This window comes from Ambystoma mexicanum, chromosome 9, assembly GCF_040938575.1.
Source record: "Ambystoma mexicanum isolate Mex_15411 chromosome 9, UKY_AmexF1_1, whole genome shotgun sequence".
In the NCBI taxonomy this organism is placed as follows: Eukaryota; Metazoa; Chordata; class Amphibia; order Caudata; family Ambystomatidae; genus Ambystoma; species Ambystoma mexicanum.
In genome coordinates this window covers 549,341,810-549,360,861 of record NC_090931.1, presented here as the reverse complement: position 1 = coordinate 549,360,861, position 19,052 = coordinate 549,341,810, and the positions used below count along the sequence as shown (strand labels likewise).

General features: G+C 49.9%; 1 protein-coding gene across 15 annotated transcripts in view; it reads left to right on the top strand.

Moving 5' to 3' along the window:
* The window catches only part of DHX40 (DEAH-box helicase 40), a 1,529,377-nt gene extending 1,510,855 nt beyond the window's left edge, over positions 1-18,522 (top strand). For all 15 annotated transcript variants that reach the window (XM_069615133.1, XM_069615132.1, XM_069615130.1 and 12 more), the window contains one exon: positions 17,375-18,522. In XM_069615133.1, the coding sequence (XP_069471234.1) occupies positions 17,375-17,481 (107 nt within the window). In that variant the 3' untranslated portion in view covers positions 17,482-18,522. The remainder of the gene's footprint in view (positions 1-17,374) is intronic.
* Positions 18,523-19,052: the final 530 nt, after the last annotated feature.

Below are 19,052 nucleotides of genomic sequence, written 5' to 3'. Positions count from 1 at the left end.
AATACAAGACCTGAAGATATATTAATGTCCCTACTGTTGATTTATGTAATGCTAATTTGGAATCCACTTTGGTTGAAATTCTGGCTGGTAGTGAGTGTGAGAGTGTGGAGTCCTGTCGCCTGTCCAAGAGAGGGAAACGTAGGAGGCTCAGAGACTTGCAGAAACCTATAAATGATGGGGGGCCAGTGGTAGCAAAGGAAAAGGTGGATAATGTGGTAAAGAAAAACCATACTAAAAGAGGAAGAAAGAGGGCCGCTAGGAACGTGAAAAAACGTGCCCTTAAAATGGGAACTTTGACGTCATGGGTGATCGATCGATGCTGACAAAAATAAAACAAGTGCCATGAATTTGTCGGCGGTGCAAGTGGTGGGAGGCATGTCAGATGGGCGAACGAAGGTTAGCATTTTTTTTTGTTGCACATTACAGAGGTGAATGTGGAAATGCCTTCTGCAATGTACGCTTGCTGGAGGTATTTACAATGGATTCCTATGGAACTGCCTACTTTAAACAGGTACTTACAAAAAGCAGATTCCATAGTAGTCCAGTGTTGATGAAGTCCATGCTTGGCTCTAGACCTCCAGCAGAGTGACCATTGGGCCCAGGTACTTGTCTGAGCAAGTGGATCTTGGGCCCAGGGTTGAATGGGAGGATCCCTGGGGTCACTAATCCGCACCCGATTCGCTTCACTGGGGCCCATCACACTGAAACCACTAGTCCTCTCTCTAGGCAGGGACAACAAGGCCCCTTCCCTCACTCTTGGTTGAACAGTAGGGCCCCTTTGGCCCAGGGGAACCTCAGTTCCATTTGTTATTTGTTACAGGCCCTGCAAAGTTTGTGGACCTTTCCTGGTGTCATCCATGGACCTGAAAACTTGCCAGGTAGTCAAGGACATATAAGGGAAGCGAAAACTAGGTTAAAATCATCCCTACACCTTCTCCAGGATACCTACAGGCACAACAGCGGTAGGTAAGGACAGTTCTTCCACAGTAGGCTCTCCCAGACCCAACATACAAAAACATGAAATCCAATATCGCCACCAGGCTTAATATTAGTTTAGGCTTGCCCCCTCAGCCTCACATTGGCTAAATGGAGGGCTAGAACCAACTTATTCCAACTCTCCAACAATTGGTTATCACTGTTATAGGACTCTAGGTGAGCAGACCTCCACACAAAATCCCACCCACAAGGATGGACCTCCCTATATTAGTCAAGCAGCCCAGTGTAACAATACAGGTTGAGGGAGTAGGAGGCTCACGTTTGGAGAAGACTGGAAACTGGAGAAGAAGAGGAGTGGAAGTTGGAAAGACTGAGGAGACTGGAGAGGTGGCTGCAGTGAAGAGCAGGAGGAGGAGATGGTAGTGAGATCTGAGAGGAATAAGGAGAAGGTGGCAACATCTGGAGGAAAGACTGAACAGAAGGAGATTGTGGTGCTGAAGGAGACCAAGTCAGAGTTGGCAGTTGTAAATGAGAATAAGGAGGGAGGTGGTAATATCTGGAGGGGAAAGTGAACACAAGGAGAGGAGGTGGGTCTGAAGGAGACCAAGGAGGAGGTGGCGATAGTAAAGGTGAATGAAAAGGTTATAACATCTGGAGTGGAGAGTGAACAGAAGGAGGTGGGGGTACTGAATGAGACCGAGGCAGAGGGGGGAGTACACATAAGGTACTGGTGATATCAAAGCAAGTGGTAAGCTATGAAGGTCATACTAGACAGAAGAAGGTGGTTTAGTAAAGCGACTGGTGACATCTGAAGGTGAGCGTTGGTGGGAGGAGGTGACAGGAAGGAAGAAGTTGAGGCCATGAGCAGGACAGCTAGAAGACGAGGTGAACGAGGACACTCCATCAGGATTCAGACAAAGGAGGGAGGTGATGAAGGGGAGTATTCAGGAGGAGGAGGAGCATAGGGAGACTTCCCTCACTAAAGGCAAGCCCATCTGTGCCTGTCTGAGTCCCAACGGGACCATGGGCCATAACTGAATGCCAGTACAAAGTCGAAGAGCTTGCTTCGACATTACGTCTTCATGGCAGGGGCAGGTACTCTAAGGAAATTACAGCGTACGCTTGAGCTGAGCTGGTGAAGCTAGCTCCAGAGGATCCCTGTTTCACCAGTGGCTGGCCCTGTGGGGCATAGGCAGCAGACACTCTTTCAGCCAAAGACGCTGATCCTGGTCATAAGGGTGTGCCTTGTGACTCTTTTCTGTCATGTATTTTGATAAATGCTCGCCAAGCAGCATCACATTGCTATGAGCTCTTTGAGCTGCTGACTAAGCATCAACCGGCTATTCTTGGGCAAACCAAAATGTGGTTCTCGGACTCCTCCGGTCCTGACATAGTCCAACTACATCCATCTGCATATTTAATACTGCACGCTGACCGTCCCAGCCCCAAGAAGGGTGGCAGCTTTCACGCCCAAGTAGTATCTCACAACTCCTTCCTGACCACGGAAGCCGAATGGAAGTCGACCCTCCCTGGTTGGCACAGGTTCCTGATTATAGATAATGGGTAACCTCGAGGCAGCCAATGGGACGAAGAGGGTTAGGGACAAGTTGTGGATAGGTATGGGGAGTTTAGGAAAGAGACGTACAAACATGCACCTTGTTGGACCATATCCTGCTTGGGTGCCTTACACCATTACTCACTTATTCTGGAGGAAGTGTCTTGACAAACTAAACCTTTAACTGAGTGTGCCCCTTCTTGGTTAAGAACACCACACACCCGTAAGCACATCCTTTCTTATTTAAGAGTGTGGAAGGTAGTTTCCGGCATATGACTTAACATAATTCACAGCAACAAACCATAGCACCTAAATCAGCCACATTGAAACAAACATTGCATATGGCCCACTTAACAATGAAGTCACCAGGTTTACCTGAGAACCTTCTAGCACACACAGATCGATATACCTGAAAAGGAGCTTTAAGTCCCTATAGGCGTTTGTCATAAAGGCATACATATAGCAGCCAAAAAGTAAGCGCAGATATTGAAAGCATGTGCATAATAAAACCTTCAACATTTTTTCCTAATGAGCTTTCAATTCCATGTGCAAGTCTTTGAAAACGTTCCATGCTAATGAGTTTCTCAAGTGAGTGTTATTCCCACAACTATTCATACATGCCCCCAACAAATAAAGTTCCCTTAGGTAATGCCTGGGGGGTCCTTCCGGAACTACCATAGGCAAAGTTATGCAGTCGGTGTATCACTGCAGCCACATTTCGCTCCTCGCTCCCGAATGCAGGTAAGTGGAGAGCAAGGCAGCAAACAAGGGAGCCGATGTTCAAAGTCTCTGTTGCCGCCACGCCCCCGGCGCCATGGCTGCCTCTGCACAATGTTGCTCATCCCTCCTCCGACCTGCGTCCACCGAAATTCACCAGCAAGCTTTTCAATGTCCCCACGACCTTGCGTGCGTGACGCACATGCTCCCTTCACATGACATCATGGGAGTTGTAGTTCAACACGGTCCGAGGTCCCAACACACCACACCTCCATTGCTTATTAGGCTGTTTATTGTGACTCTGCCCACAACCCTCCCCATACCCTAGTTGCCCAGTTCCCCACAGTGGCATTGCTCTTATTCACCTAACATCATTGAAGTGTTCTGTCATATGTCCCGTCCCCTTTCCTCCATCCTTGTTGGGGCACAGTACCGGAACCGTTGGCAGTGAAAAATTGAGCTTCCCCTTTAAATTTAGTATAGTACGTGGGGGCGTGTCCACGCCCCGCCTTCCAGTACCTCACCTCAGTCATGAACGGTGTCAGACCTGGCAGCCACGCGCAGAGACTTTTAAACTTTCTGGTTGCTCCCCCTTTGTTTTGTTTTTCAACCATCTTCTCCTCCCCTTGGTGCCTCGCCTCCCCCGGCGCATGTCAGCTGCAAGAGGATTTACGAGATGTGCATCCTACGCCCGCTCATTCTGGCCCTCGGACCCAATGCATTCTGTCTTGAGTGCCTGGGGCCTGACCACCGCTGGGATGCGTGCGCGACTTGCAGCGCTCTCGGTCATCGGGCATTGAAGAATTGGTTATCACGTTGTAGGGAGATCTTCCACACTTCCACTCCAGCTCACCTTAAATACTTTATATCCAGGACCTCACATCAAGGACAAGGTAGACCCTTTATTTAGTAGGGCTCCTCAGTGTAGAGACCCCTTCCAAGGGGTTCCTTAGGGCAAGGGTTCCTTGGATTCAGGTTCTAGCAGGCCCAACGGCCTCCAAGGCTACCGGCTTCCAAGCCGAGGGAGCCAGGGGCTCTTCCGTGCAGACAAGAGGCTGTCAAGGCTACTGCCTCCCAAGCCGAGGGGCTCAGGGGCCCTACTGGGCTGTCCTCAGAGGGGCGATCGTTTATACTCTTTATCGACCCCAAGGGGTAAGGGATCGTCGTGTCCTACCTCCACGAGTCAGTCCTTTGCACGATCCAGCACGTCTACGGCGCAGGTGCCGAGGGCGCACAGCCTACCGGAGCTCCCTCTGAGGTTGTGGGTTAGGGCGATTTGACTACTGACAGGCCAGCCAAGAGTTCAGCGCCTACCAGAGTGATCTCTGAGGTTGAACCTTTTGTTTCTGGCTCGGGGTACAAGGCGTGTCCTCACATGTCTGAGCCAGCCATGTGGCTTGGGGCCTTCCGCCCTGCTGCCCAGGGCATGGCACAAGGCTTCAAGATGGCAGATAAGCTTGCAGCAGAGCCTGCGAGGCCGCTGGCCATCTTGGATTCGAGTCAGGGCCCACCCATGCTCTCGCCCATTGAATGAGCCTTGTAATAAGGTCCCATTCGCCTGTATCTTCCCTCTGTAAGGTACAGGCAGCTGGTCTCCTCAGGGATACATCTATCCACCGCAGCCTTACGGCTACACGCCTCAGCACTGACCCAGTGCTTCGGAGGGTGGGCCCCCTAGGTAGCCGGCAGCTTGCAAGGACCGCTTCTTCAAGCGCTTCCTCCTCCTCATGCATTCCCCACAAATGACGGGGCTCCTCAAGGACATACTGAAGAAGGTGATCCCGCAGGTTATGTCTCCTCGGCCCCCGTCTCTGGTCCCCCCCGCCTGTCCCTCCAACGCTGGCAGTGCCTGTCCCTCCAACGATGGCAGTGCCTGTCCCTCCAACGCTGGCAGTGCCTGTCCCTCCCCAAGCCTTGCTGGTCATCCAGACTTCTCCTCCTTTAACAACAAAGCGTCCCCCAAAGCCGTTGGAACTGTCTTCGGTTCCGGACCTTGGGGGAACCCCTCTGACACCTGTGTCTCAGGGCCCGGACTCCCTCAGTTTGTAAAAAAAAAAACAAGGGGGCGGTGATGATGGGGATGACACTCAGGGCATCTGTTAAGGCCTTTAATCACTGCCTTCAGTGCCTTGCAGAGTTCTCGGGGGTCCCCCTGCCTGAGGAAGCCCACCAGAAGTTGGGAGTGCTAGCAGAGGTTTTGGGTAAAATGCACCACGAGCCATTCTGACATTCCGCTCCAGCAAGATGTCCTGCAGGTGGCGAGAAAGGTCTGGAAGAAGCCCAGGGCCAATGCCCATAAGAACAAGAAGTTGGACAGCAGGTTCAGGCTGACGGATGTAGAGCCGCTCCTACTGGCCTCCCATCCTCAGCTGCACTCTTCAGTGGTGGCCACGGCCTCCCTCTAGCCTAAACCATCGTCTTCGTCTTCCTCCTCTGGAGCCTCCCAAGTTGCCTGTCCAAAAAGGACAAGGTCCTTGAGTCTTTGGGCAAAGGTTGTTATGCCATATCAGGGCTACATTTGCGGCAGACTGATGTCCTTTTGTCTGCGGGTAACCAGAAGCTGTAACGGGAGCTGGGGTAATTTCTGCCTGACCTCCCCCTGGAGAGGCAGGCCTGCTTCAAGGCCGGTCTGGCAGATGCACGGGCCGTTGCGCAGGACCTCATGGAATCTTCAGTTTCCCACATCGACACAGGCAGCAGAGGGCTGTGCCTGGGGATCGAGATGAGAAGGATGGCGGGAATGCATGCCACTAAGGTTTCATCTGATGTGCAAGAGTGAATCCTAGATCTTCCCTTTGAGGGCGTGGACCTCTTTCATTCATCCACCGATGACGAGTTGACAAAGAAGACGACATCCACGCAAACCGCCAAGTCTTTTTTCTTTCCTATCTAAGCCAATACAGAAGTCCTTCCCTTAGTCTCAGGGCAGAGCCAACCAAACCCTGCGCTTTTACCGGCTTCACAGAGTTTCGGGACCACAGTATGCAGAGGCCTGACAGGGTCGCCCAGCGACAGCAGGAGGAAGTAGCAGAGGACATGTTTTTTTTTCTGCTCCCCCTCGGATGCTACAAAGCAGTGACGTCATGGTCGGGGAACACAGCTCCCTCAGTGGGAAACCGGCTGGCTCTCTTCCAGGACAGCTGCAAGCATTCTTTAAAGAGTCCCTGCATCCTTTCTATAGTCTCCACAGGCTTCAGTCATCCGCTTCCTTTTCCTCTACCTTCCTCTCCTCCTCTATGTCAGATAGGGTCCCTAGCCCTTTTACGGGAGATTCTTTCTCTTCTGGAGATGCAAGCAGTGGTGCTGGTTTCTCAGTCAGACAGGAGCTCCGGCTTCTACTCCAGGATTCTTGCAGTACCCAAGAACAACCAGGCAGGCCTGAGGTTAGCCCTTGACCTGTCTTTCCTCATCTTGCTTTACCGCTCAAACGCTTCAAGGTTACTCCCGTGCACATAGAATCTCTGTGCATAGGGGACTCGATGTATTCCCTAGACCTCAAGGATGTGTACCTTCATGTCCCCATCTACCAGCCGCATCAGAAGTTTCTGCAGTACACGTTTGTCATACCACTACCATGACAAGGTGCTCCCCTTCGGCCTCAATTTGGCTGCTTGTGTGTTTGCAAAATTGATTAATTCAGAGGCGTGTCTCCTCCGCGGCAAGGGCCATCACCTGTACCTTTATCTGGATGACTGGCTAGTCAGGGCCAGCTCTCCAGAGGGGGCGGGCACTCCTGCCAACAGCTGGCGGATGTTCTGCACCAGTTGGGATTCTCCCTCAACCGGGGGAAGTTGCAGCTGACTCCCACCCAGGATCTGGTGTTCCTTGGAGTGCTCTGGGACATGGCGGCGCAGCAGGTGTTCCCTTACGCCTGAGAAACTCATCGCTCTGCGCAAGGCAGTAGGGTACTTTCTGGCCACCTCGGCTTGGTGGTTCCAGCATGTTCTGGGTATGATGGCATCTTGCATGCTCACGTCCAGCACGCCTGCCTTAAGATGAGGCGCCTTCGACTCCACCTAGCAGTCGATTGGGAGGCTGATGGACTGCAATGTGGCAGTGAGAGCCCCCTTAACCCTACTGGAGCCCTCTCTGGTGGTGACGATGGATTCCTCGCTGTCGTGCCACTATGGAGGGCTACTCCATTCATGGCGCATGGTCCAGGGAGGAAGCCCTCCTGCATATCTATCTACTCGAGCTCAGGGCAGTGGGAATGGCTCTCAAGGCTTTTTTACTGCTCATCAGGGACACTGCGTTCTAGTCAGGACCGATAACTCCACTAAGATGTTTTATCTGAGCAAGCAGGCTGGGACCCATTCCCCCTCCTGTGCATGGAGGCAGTGACAATCTGGGAATGGGCCCTTATGCAAGGGATTCAGATTTCAGCGGTCCAGCTCCCAGGCAGACAGCAGCGCGAAAGCAGACTAGCTCAGCCGCTTGGGGTTCAACACCTATGAGTAATTTGGAATTGTTTATTTGTAAAGCGCTTCTACACAAGTGAAGCGCTTCAAAGCGGGAAGGGAACATCATCGTTATTCTTGGGCCTTGAAGATTCCGAATGATCTAACGGCAATAACTAGCATACCTAGGCAAGGGCATTTATACTAGTATAAGTGCGTGACAAAGAGTGGTGGGGAGAAGTGGGGGAGGGGCAAGACAAAAAGGTTGGTCATCAATGCGCTTATGGATGCAGGCACAGCAAGCTAGGGAGGGGAGATGGAGGAAGAATGGACAGACAAACATGCTAAGCCTAGTACATTCAAGGTGGGGCAAGTGTGCAGACAGAAGTGCGAGGGGGCTGGGGGGAGACACAAGTGCATCCAGTCCAGCAGGGTCCATGGTTAAGTGCAGAGTGGGTGCCATTCTCATGGAACGTATTCTGAGTGCAGTAATGCAAGGCTGACTGAACAGGTTGGGGATGAAAACAAAGGAGGGAAAAGAGAGAAGAGAAAGGAGGTTAGCGAGGGAGAGGGAAGAGGAATGTCTTCAGGAGTTTCTGGAACTCAAGGAGGGCCAGCTCAAGATGGAGAGAGGCAGGTAGTATGTTCCAGAGGGAGGCACCTGCAGAGGATAAGGATATACCCCCAAATCTCTGTTTGGAGAAGCGGCTCACCCGCAGAGAGTTGGAAGAGGCGAGCTGAGGGCTCTGGAAGGAGAGTTTTTAGGAAGAGGGTGTTGTAAATAGTGGGAGTTGTACATCAGCTCCTTGTTGCCCCTGTTCCAAAGATTGGGGGTCTGGGGGGGGTGCTCCGGATCTGGACTTGTTTGCGTCCCTTCTGAATTCCAAGTGTCCACGCTTTGCCTCTTTGGGGGCCCGGAGTTAGTTCTCTGGGGGATGCATTCCAGCACTGCTGGCATGGCCGCAGGTGCTATGCGTTTCCTCCTCCACTGTTGCTACAGCGGGCCCTCTGCAAGTTCCGGACATCGGTAGGCTGCAGCCTCATCCTGATCGCACCACACTGGCCATCGAGGGAGTGATTTTCGGACCTACTTCAGTTGTGCTCCCACGGGCCTGTCCATCTACTGATCCCGAGGAGGGGCTTCCTGACACAGCAGGATGGGGCAGTGGAGCACCCAGGCATGGCCAGGCTGGCCCTTGCAGCCTGGTCCCTGACTGCAATACGCTAAATTTTCAGATGACAACTGGGGCATCATACAGAAGGCCTTCTACTCTATCACAGTATAAGAGAAAGTGGACCAGATTTTGCCAATGGGCTCGTAACAAGGGGCTGAAACCCTTTACCTGCACCCTGGACAAGGTGCTGGCCTTCTCTGCGCATTTGGCATGTTCTAGCGTACAGGTGGATACTTGCCGCATCTATTTGGCAGCCATAGGGGCCTAGAAGAATTCCCCCGGAGAAAATCTTTGCCGCAGCCAACCCGGTGGTTAAGGCCCACCTCAAGGGGTTGTCCAGGCTTCATCCGGACTGGGACCTTGTGGTTCTTGCAGCCTTGCAGCGCAAGCCTTTTGAGCCGATGGCCTTGTGGACATCCGGCCGGTCACGTTAAAGACAGTTCTATTAGTGCTGCTTACTTCTGTGTGCAGGGTCGGCAAGCTTCAGACGTTGTCTTTGTGTGAAACCTTCACCACGTTTAATAACGACAAGGTTATCTTGCGCACTCACCGGAGCTTTCTGCCCAAGGTGGTCTCTCCATTCTATTTAAACCAGAAAATCTGCCTGCTGGTGTTCTTCCTGAACCCACAGTCGGAGGCAGAACGGGCTCTACATTCCTTAGACCTCAAGAGGGTTCTCAAGTTCTACCTCTAAATCCTTCAGAAAGTCTGAGGCATTGTTCATCACTTTCGGGGGCACGTCTACCGGTACCCAGGCTTCCAAAGCTTCTGTCGCCCGTTGGATGGTTCAGGCCATGTCAGAGGTGTGTGCAGCCATGGGCAAACCAGTTCCTGAGGGGATTATTGCCCATGCAGTCAGAGCTAAGGCCACGGCCATTGCGTTTCAGAGGCATGCTTCATGGGATTGCATCAGCAAGGCGGCTTCTTGGGCCACTCCGTCAGCCCAATCCCTGGATACCAGCTCCAGACGCAATGCAGAATTCAGTCAGGCGGTTCTGAAGAACCTTTTTGCTTCGTCCTAGATAGGAGGCAGGTTGTCACAGCTCCACCCTATGGTCTTGTTCGGTGGAATCACCCACAAGGATGGAGGAAAAGGTATGGGACGTATGAGTGTTTAAAGTTACTCACTGTAGTGACTAGAGTACTCATAGTCGATGGTCTCCTTTCTTCTGTACGTCCCACCCACCTTCCCCCACTTGTATGCCAAGGGCTAATATATCCAGTGTGGCCATGTATTTAAGCGTCCGATGTGTTAAGAGGGAACTGAGGTGAGGCGAGGGAGGGCGGGGCTTGGGTGAGGGGGAGGGCGGTCTTTGTGGGCACGCGCGTGCTATACTAAATTTAAAGGTTCCTGTACAATCCCCATTTTGTTTTCCTGCACATGTGGAGTTTGTGCCTGGCTGCTGACCATTCCATTAGGTAGGTGCACTTTCTGTGCATTACTGCACCTCCAGGGGAATTGTTGAATCTGAAAAATCGAAAATTGAAAAAAAAGAAGAAAGAACGAAATTTGCATAAAATTGTTTGAAAGTACTGTTTTATTTGGCATTTTCATTGTGCTGCCATTTTTTTAGCTTTTTAATACCTGCAACTGCCTTGCTATTTTGAAAGCACAAGTTTTTCCCACTATTGCCTGCTTATTTTACTGTTTTTTTGGCCCTTCAAGATGGCCACCGTGGTTTTCTTTGTTGTGTAGGCAGGCTGGGGTGGACCACCTCTCCCTGTGCTGCACTCCCATTGGTTGCTGAGTGTTTTCTTCCAACCAATCAGGGACCGGCAGGCTTAAGCTGGCCCTCTCAGCAAAGGCCCACTTCTAAGGCCCCTGTCTGCTCCCTGTCCGCTTCCGGAACGCTAATTGGGGTCCTTTTCTGCACCTTAACCACAATGTTGATGCCACCTCACTCCTCTAAGAAATCCGGACTGCCTTGACTTTGCCTCCTCCAGAACTATGGGTTTGTTCCCTCCTTATGGACTCACTCCTACCACGTCTATCACTGTTCTTTCTGCTTGTTACTCCCATGTTGTCATCCTGATGTGCAGTGCTTCCTAAAACCCTTTCCTAACATCTGATTCCATGATTGAAAAGTCAAATCTTGCTGTTTTTACTTTGTACTAAAAAGTCAAATCTTGCACCTCATTTCTCTCTGAGTGGGCAGACCTCTCCTCCACCCTCCTGGCCTCTACCACTCAACTCCTCCTCCTCGGTCACCTCAATATACATTTAGACTCTCCTTGTTCACCCTCTGCACTCTTCCGTGACCTCTACGACGCCCTCTCCCTGTCTATCCTCCCCTCTGGCCCGACTCACTCTGCAGGGCACACACTCGATGTCTTGATCTCCTCTGACCTCCCCCTCTCCATCGCTCTGACCACTCCTCTCTCCTGGAGCGATCACTCCCTCCTCTCATCTCTCCCTCTCTTCCCCCCAAGCCAAGCCTACCCCAATACTGCCACCTACCTTCCCGACCCATGAAGCGTGTGTCAGTTGAGGCTTTTGCCGCCACTTTCTCTCCCCCCCTCCACCTTTGGCTGTCTCACATCCTGACACAGCCCTGTCTCTGCTCTACTCTTCAATTTCTGATACTCTTGATGTTCTTGCCCCTCTCATGAGGATCCGTTTGAAGTCCATAGCCAAGTGCAATTCCTGGTATGACTCTGACCTAGCTACACTTAAACGTAAGTGTAGGGCGGCTGAGAGGAAATGGAGGACTTCCTGTTCATCCTCTGACAAACTGGCCTGTCACCTGCTACAAAGGCAATACCGATTATCTGTCCTCACCAAGAAGAGAGTCCACATTCAAGCTCGTGTCTCTGCAGGATCTAAGTCGGCCAAACTCTTTAAAATCTTCAAGGAGCTGGCCAACCCTGCTGCAGTCTCTACACCTCCTGTTGCCTCCCAAGCTCTTTGCAATGCCCCTGCCTCTCACTTCATTTAAAAAACCCAGGACATCCTGTCCACCCTAAAAAACACCCAGCCCCTCCACCCCTCACCATCTTTGCATGCTGACCCTCCTTTAGCCACCCCCCCACCATACTTCTCGTCCTTTCCTCTTTTTTCCCCTGACAAGGTCGCTAGATAAGTCTGATCTATGAAAGCCTTGTCAAAACAGATTCATCCCTGCTCCTCTAAAACCATCAAGGACCACATTTACACCCTCGCTCTGGCCCTTGCTGATTTTGCAACCACTCCTTTGCCTCAGGATCCTTCCCCTCCCCTCTGAAGCACTCCCTTGTGCATCCTCTTTTCAAGAAACCCACAGCTGATCCTTCTTGTCCAGCTAACTATCGCCCAATTTCCATTACTCCCTTTCTGGGCAAACTCCTGGAAAAGTTGGCCATCTCTCAGCTTAACCTTCATTCCAATTCTGTTGGCTGTCTCCATGACCACCAGTCTGGCTTCAGAGCTGCCAGAAGCATGGAAACTGCTCTCCTGAACATCCGTGAAGATCTGCTCTCCAACCTTGACTGTAACATTCCCTCTGTCCTCATCCTCCCCGATCTCTCTTCTGCCTTCGACACGGTCAACCGTACCATCCTGCTCAACCGTCTCCGTGAAAACCTGGGTATCACTGGTCAGGCTCTGGCCTGGCTGACCTCTTTCCTCTCCGATCGACCCTCCCAGGTCCAACTTGGGTCCTTCCTTTCATCTATCTTCCTCTCTACCTGTGGTGTTCCCCAGGGGTCTAACCTCTCGCTCTGGCTTTTTAACCAATACCTGGCAACTCTCGCCCACTGCATTGCCACTTTCTGCTCAAATTTCCAGTGCTATGCTGACGACACTCAGCTCATTTTCAGGCTGCCCTCTGCCACCTCCTCTCCCTCTCTCATCTACGATTGCCTAACTGCCATTCAAGATTGGTGTGCCGCCAATGATCTTTGTCTGAATGCCAGCAAGACGGAGATCCTCCTCATCGGCACAGCTTCACCATCCTTTCGCCAGCCTCCCTTGGCCCTCCTCCTACGCCCACCTGCGAGGCTAAGAACCTCGGGGTCATCTTTGACTCCACCCTTTCCTTCTCAGCCCACATCTCTGAGGTCTCTAAAAAGTCAAATTTCCTACTGCACCTCCTCAGAGGTACTCTGCCTTTCCTCACCTTCCTGCAGAAGCTCATGGTATCCCAAGCTCTCGTTCTCTTTGTTGGACTATTGTAACAGCCTCTTTCTAAATCTACCTGCCTCTACTATCCGCCCTCTGCAACCAATCCAGAACAGGACTGCGAGACTTGTCCTTGGCCTCAAGCCCTGGGATCGTATCTCTCCAGCTCTCAAATCTCTCCATTGGCTCCCAGTGGATGCAAGGATTAAATTCAAAACCCTCTGCATTGTCCACAAGGCTTTCTGGGGCCTGGGTCCAAAATACCTTCAGCTATCCCTCCGCAAATACCTCCCCTCTCAAGCTCTTCACTCCTCTAACTCCCTCAGGGTCAGTTGTTTTTCAAAGAAACGAGCTGGGAGTAGATCTCTGTCTTCGGCTGGGGCCTCCCTGTTTAACAGCCTCCCTGCCACTCTAAAACTTGAGGAGAACTATCTCCGGTTCCGGAAGCACCTCAAGACCTTCCTCTTTTCTTCTGCCTTTGTTCCCCTCTCCCTTGCTGATCTGTTCTCTCTTGGCACCGTGCACCTGGCCACCCTCTGTCCTCCGGGCCCAGGTACCTGCTCACCCCACCACCCTCCCGCACTGCCTCCGGGCCACCCCTTGCACTGGGGTCTGTATCTGTACCCATACAGCCCCCCCTTTTTCTTCCTGCACTTATCAGACCTACCCTGTCTGCTGCCTTAAACCTAGCACTTGCAAATTGCTGACCGCACTACCACTGTTTGTTTATTGTTATTTATCTGTTTCTCTTCCACTTCCACTTCGAACTTTCCACTTCTCCCCCTTCCATGCACTTTTCCCCCTCCCCCATGCACTTGCGTGTTCTCAGTGTAACTGGGCCTAGTACGATCGCTGTTTTGTTCTCCCCTGTTCCCTTCCCTTGCCTTGTCACGCTCTGAAACACTTGTGTATGAGTGCGATAGAAATAAAATATTATTATCAATTTTGGGGGATGCCCACAAGGGTGGAGGAAAGGGGACTATGAGTACTCTAGTCACTACAGTGAGTAACTTTATTTTCCACATACTATGATGTTCCCTGCAAGCTGTTGCCAATTTGGTTCCAGCCTTCAAGTAATGCATAAGTGCCCCTATTATTGGTGTATCGTCCTCCGTCCTATCTGTCCAACAACTTTATTAATGGTTTCTCACAATTGGTTGTGGATCTCGCTCTTGTTCATGCTAATTTGATTCTACTAGGGGATATTAATATTTGTCTTAATGTGGGTAATCTGACTTTTAGGCTTTCGGACTGCCATCTTTATTTGCATAACCACCTGCCAACCCATAATGGAGGCAACCGTCTCAATTTGATATCTTCAGATTATTTGCCTTCTGTAATGTTTTGTCTCCTAGCAGTTATCTGTTCAGACCACTTTCTCCTTCAATTTTTGGTGGTGATCCTCCCTTTACAGAGGCAGGCAATGCCTAAGGCTTTCGCCAACCGACGGCACTGGGCTAAAGTCCCTGCGGGGCAACGTGCAGAGGCTTTGAATTGTAATGCTCAGACAGCCCTCTTGGGGAACCAGAGAGACCTGTGTGGTACTTTAACAAAAGCTTTGTCCCTTACTGCCGACCAGCTGCCCCCCCCTTAAGAAAGGACTATGCCGTGAGAAATCCTCAGCTCCCTGGTTTTCACCGGAGCTGAGAACCATGAAGCCGCACTGTCACCGGGCGAAAAGCAAATGGTGCATCTGCTTTGAGACATTAGCCAAACTTTAGTATAAAAAGGTCATATTTTTATACAAACTGGCAGAAAATTCTGCTAAATCTCAAACTATGCAGATCATATAACTACTGTGTCCTGCTTGTCTCAAGAGCTGTTCAGAATGACAAAGGAACTCTGCTCCCTTTTCCGTTCGTTCTGATCCTACCCCTTCACAAGTTTTTCACAGACAAGATCGAGAAGATTAGGACGTCGATCATGGCGACTGGACAGCAGTAGGACTTTTTCTTGTTTTGAACCTATTTCGGATGCAAGGGTCCTGGAATCACTATGTAAGCTTAAATCATCTTCCGCCGACCCTTCCCTTTGCAAAGTGCTTCAGTCCCGCACTTTGGACACAATTGCACTGTTCACTGCTGCGCTACATAGTTTTTTTTGGGGAGTGGGGTAATCCCAGCTGCTTTGAAACATGCAATCGTTGCGCCTCAGCTGAAGAAGCTTTCACTAGATCCCCTGTTCCTGGCGAGCTACCTCATTTCTCTTCTTTCAGCTTCCATGAAGCTGATGGAAGCGGCTGTTACTCCTCAGCTCTGAAGGGCTCGTGGCAGGAAATGGGTGGCTGCACCCTATTCAGTCAGGCTTTTAGTCACTCATGGGGACAGAATCTGTGATGATTTCGGTCCTGGATTACTTGGCCTTGCTTCAGTACTGCAGTGCGGTCTAAGTCCTCATTCTCCTTGACCTCTCTTCAGCGTTTGATATATCGATCAAAAATTTCTTTTACAGTGCTTGGACCAAGCATGTATGGCTGGTTCAGTCTTGGCTTGCGTCATTTCTGAGGGACTGTACGCAGACGGTGTCCCTTTAGGGCTTTTGTGCACCCTCTATACCAATTCTATGTGGCGTACCGCAGGGATCATAATTATCCCCTTTACTTTTTTATCTATATTTGCGCCCTCTTGCAAATCTGATTGTGTCGCATGGCTTATGCTTATACACCCCCTCCTCCCCACCCCCCTCCAAATTGAAATCTTCTCTGGCCAACAGCCAGTCTGAAAATTTGTTGAAGCTTTAACAAGGACAAACAGAAATTATGATTGCATTTCCACCAAATGCACTCATTCTGGCATTTTGATTTGTGGCCGGAATCTCAGGGACCCTGCCCCGCTCCTAGTCCCTTGGTTAAGAGCCTAGCGGTTAAGCTTCTCCCCTCTGGTTCTAGAGAGGGGCAGATCGCTGCAGTCTGTAGCTCATTTTTTTTTTTAAATTGAGGCTTCTCAGAAAGGTGCTGCCGTTTGTGCCCTCATAGCTCCGCACAAATGTAGTTACAGCCTCAATCATGGGCGTGCTGGATTACTGCAACAGCATTTTTTGGGCCAGCCTAAATTCCTGGTTCAAAGTCTCCAAATCTTACAAAATTCTGCAGCATGCTTGGCACTTAATGTCGCTAGCTGGTCTTCTGCCTCGCTGGCACTGGCCAAACTTCACTGGCTTCCTGTCGGATTATATTCAAGGTACTCTGTATTACTCATCATGACTTTTTCTGCACTTCACTTTACTTTTTTCAATCTAAACTGACTGGTTCTCTTCCTAGTCGTACTTTGCGGTCAGCCTCTGCTAACTTGTTGGAAGTCCCTCGTTTCTGAAAAGCCTGGGCTGGAGATCGTATCTCTTTCTCATTGCTAGCCCCTACCTTGTGGAACTCCCTCCCCACATTCCTGATAGAGATCTCTGGGCTTCCGTACGGCATTGAAGACTTTTTTGTTCTGGGATGGGTTGTTTTTTCTGACCATTTCTGATTTTATGGTGGCCAGGGCCCAGACGGCTTTTTGGCCTTGGTTCTTTAGCTGAATACATAATTGTTTCACAACCCCGCAAGCAGGAAGAGTCAAAGGGGCCAAAAAAAAAACACAGGAGAAAGAGAGTGGTACAGAGGAGATGTGAAAAAGCAGGGAAGGTCAAGGAGTGTGCCCAGAGTGAGGCAGGCCAGTATCACCCAGAATATGAAGGTACCAGTGGGTTAGCCTGGCCCGAAGCAGGACGAGACTGTGAGAGGGGGGAAAGAGATGGGCCATGGAGGTTGCATGCATGCAGTTCAAAGAGGCAAAGAAGTAGTACTCTAGGGTACGCTCAGCCCACCCCAAACGCCCCTGTCTAGTTCTCCCTGCCAGCTTCGACCAACGACCAGTCTGCCCGCAAGAGCAGCTCCCAGAGTCAGACAAGTCATATGGGACCCCGTAAAGCCTTCATCTAGACTAGACCAAAGAAAAAACGTTTGGGATCCCCACAACAACAGGAGCAGAGAGAGAGATTGATTTTTGGACAAGACGATCCTGGTTTTGTTTATTATTTATTTACTGTGGGAAGCTCCCAGATTTCACATTTCACTAAGCCCACAGTTGTATTAGTAAAGGTAGTGAACCGACTTCCCTTATTTTTGGGATACTTGCTATCTGGTGTGCTGCATGGCACAGCATGAACATTACATGCTGGTGGAAAACGAGTTCGTTTTTGCAAGAGGTGCGTTGCATGCCTCTGGTCCACATGCAGGAAGTAGGCACATGACCCGCAACACAACGTGGTTTTAGAGCAGGCTTAAGACACTTTTTTCCCCTGCCTTGTACACAAAATGTTTGATGGTGTAGAAGCTAATCGGGTAAGTATATCCAAGCAAGCAAAATGTATTGTTTATGTGAAAATATGATGAATGGAACCAACTTGCAGAGCTGTTTTTTTCCCTATTACTCTGTTTTTCTGGACAGTATAATTTGTAACAGCAGCTTGGCACAACAATGTTTTCCATCATAACAATTATATGAATTTATATTTGCAGAAGAAGCCTTGGAAAATGCGCTCGACAAAGCCAAAAAAAGAAACGATGCGAAATCGATATCGGATGCACGTGCTCGGTACCTCCAGAGGAAGCAGGAGAAGAACTGAATGGGAAAGCACTATTGCCAAAAAGCCCTGATGCGCGCGCGGCAAACGGCCAGGTTGACAATGATGCGCAGGCATCCGCGCGCGCAACGGAAATCAACACCCGAGCTACTAATTCGCACCTCCGTTGAGGTGAATGGGAGAACTGTGTGCAATATATGCAGGGAAAGGCGCGTTTAATTTCCAGTTCGACCAGTCTGTTCTGCTGGCCTGCAGTGGACTCTCCGTTGGCCTTCCCCAGTGGAATAGCACATTTCTATTTATGCATATATATTTATATATAAATAGTTTGTTGAACACGGATTTTCGTTTTGCTTTTCAGTCATGTAAGCAATAATGCGTAACTGAGAGTGTTTATGTCGACTTCTGTGCAAAGCCAAGAATGCATTGTGAGCCAGAAGTCCAAAAGGGCAAATGCCTTCCCCAGCTGGCAAGAGCTGCAAAACCACCTTTGTCTGTACATTCAGCAGTGTATTACACTTTACACAATCTCGATTGAGAGTGAGAGTTCTAATTTTGTGAATATTAATGTAATATCTTTCTTACGAAGTATTCCAGTTGTATTTAACATTTCTCTTAGTGGGCACCAAAGTGCAGTTACCCATTGTTTATACAGCCTTCTGGTGTCCAGTGTGCTAACCGGCAGCAAAGGAGACTTTCACATGACCCTAACCGACCAATCCGCTTACAACACATCTCGACTAATATTGCCGGTGTCCTTGATAGGATATTCACAGCTGAAGGTTGTGGACGCTGATTGACACAGGTTAGCACATGTTCTACACACAATTCAAGATCTGCAGTGTACAAGCACAGGAGAGTACATTCCTCATAACTACAAAATGGAAATGTTTTGGGAATCCACAACAGGCAGTGAACCTACAGAGATGGATTTGCTGTAATGTCCTGTTTTTACATCACATTTTAAATTGTATTCATTTATGTCCTGTATAAGAATATTTTTTTTTTATATTTGCTTCCCTTTTAAAATATGCAAAGCCCAGCGAGAAATTAAATTATTAAACATAATCTGTCCACTGTGGATATACTGTGAGATTCGTTTGTTTGTAGCTGACATAAGAGATTTGATTTGGGAAGAAGTATAATCATCGCCTGACTCAATTGCCCCTTAACACATTGGCCTCTAACTCAATACTCAAGAGGGGCAAACCAGAAGTTCCAGCTATTTGAGTAAAGTTTACTAGAGGCTCATGATTGACGATGGTTGGAGTAACTAAGGCAAAGAAGATCAGAGCATCTTCTTTGAGAATGCTTAACACCCATATCTTCTGCAAACAATCTTCCACTAATCTAATGCTGTGGGACATTTTATGTCAGAGTTATTATGATGTATAAGAATGGCACCGTTTGAATTTTAAATTCATATGTACATGAAGTGTGACAAATCCAAAGAGTTTGTCCCTTATTCCCAAGGAGGAGCCAACCCCTTTGGGACTAGGGAGGTGAGCCTGCTACTCATAACACTCCCTATGGGACAGGGGAAGTGGGATCTGACTGGGGCTGCCCCCACCTTCTGGTTGGGGGGCAGAAAATACCCATAAACCTCTTCCCTT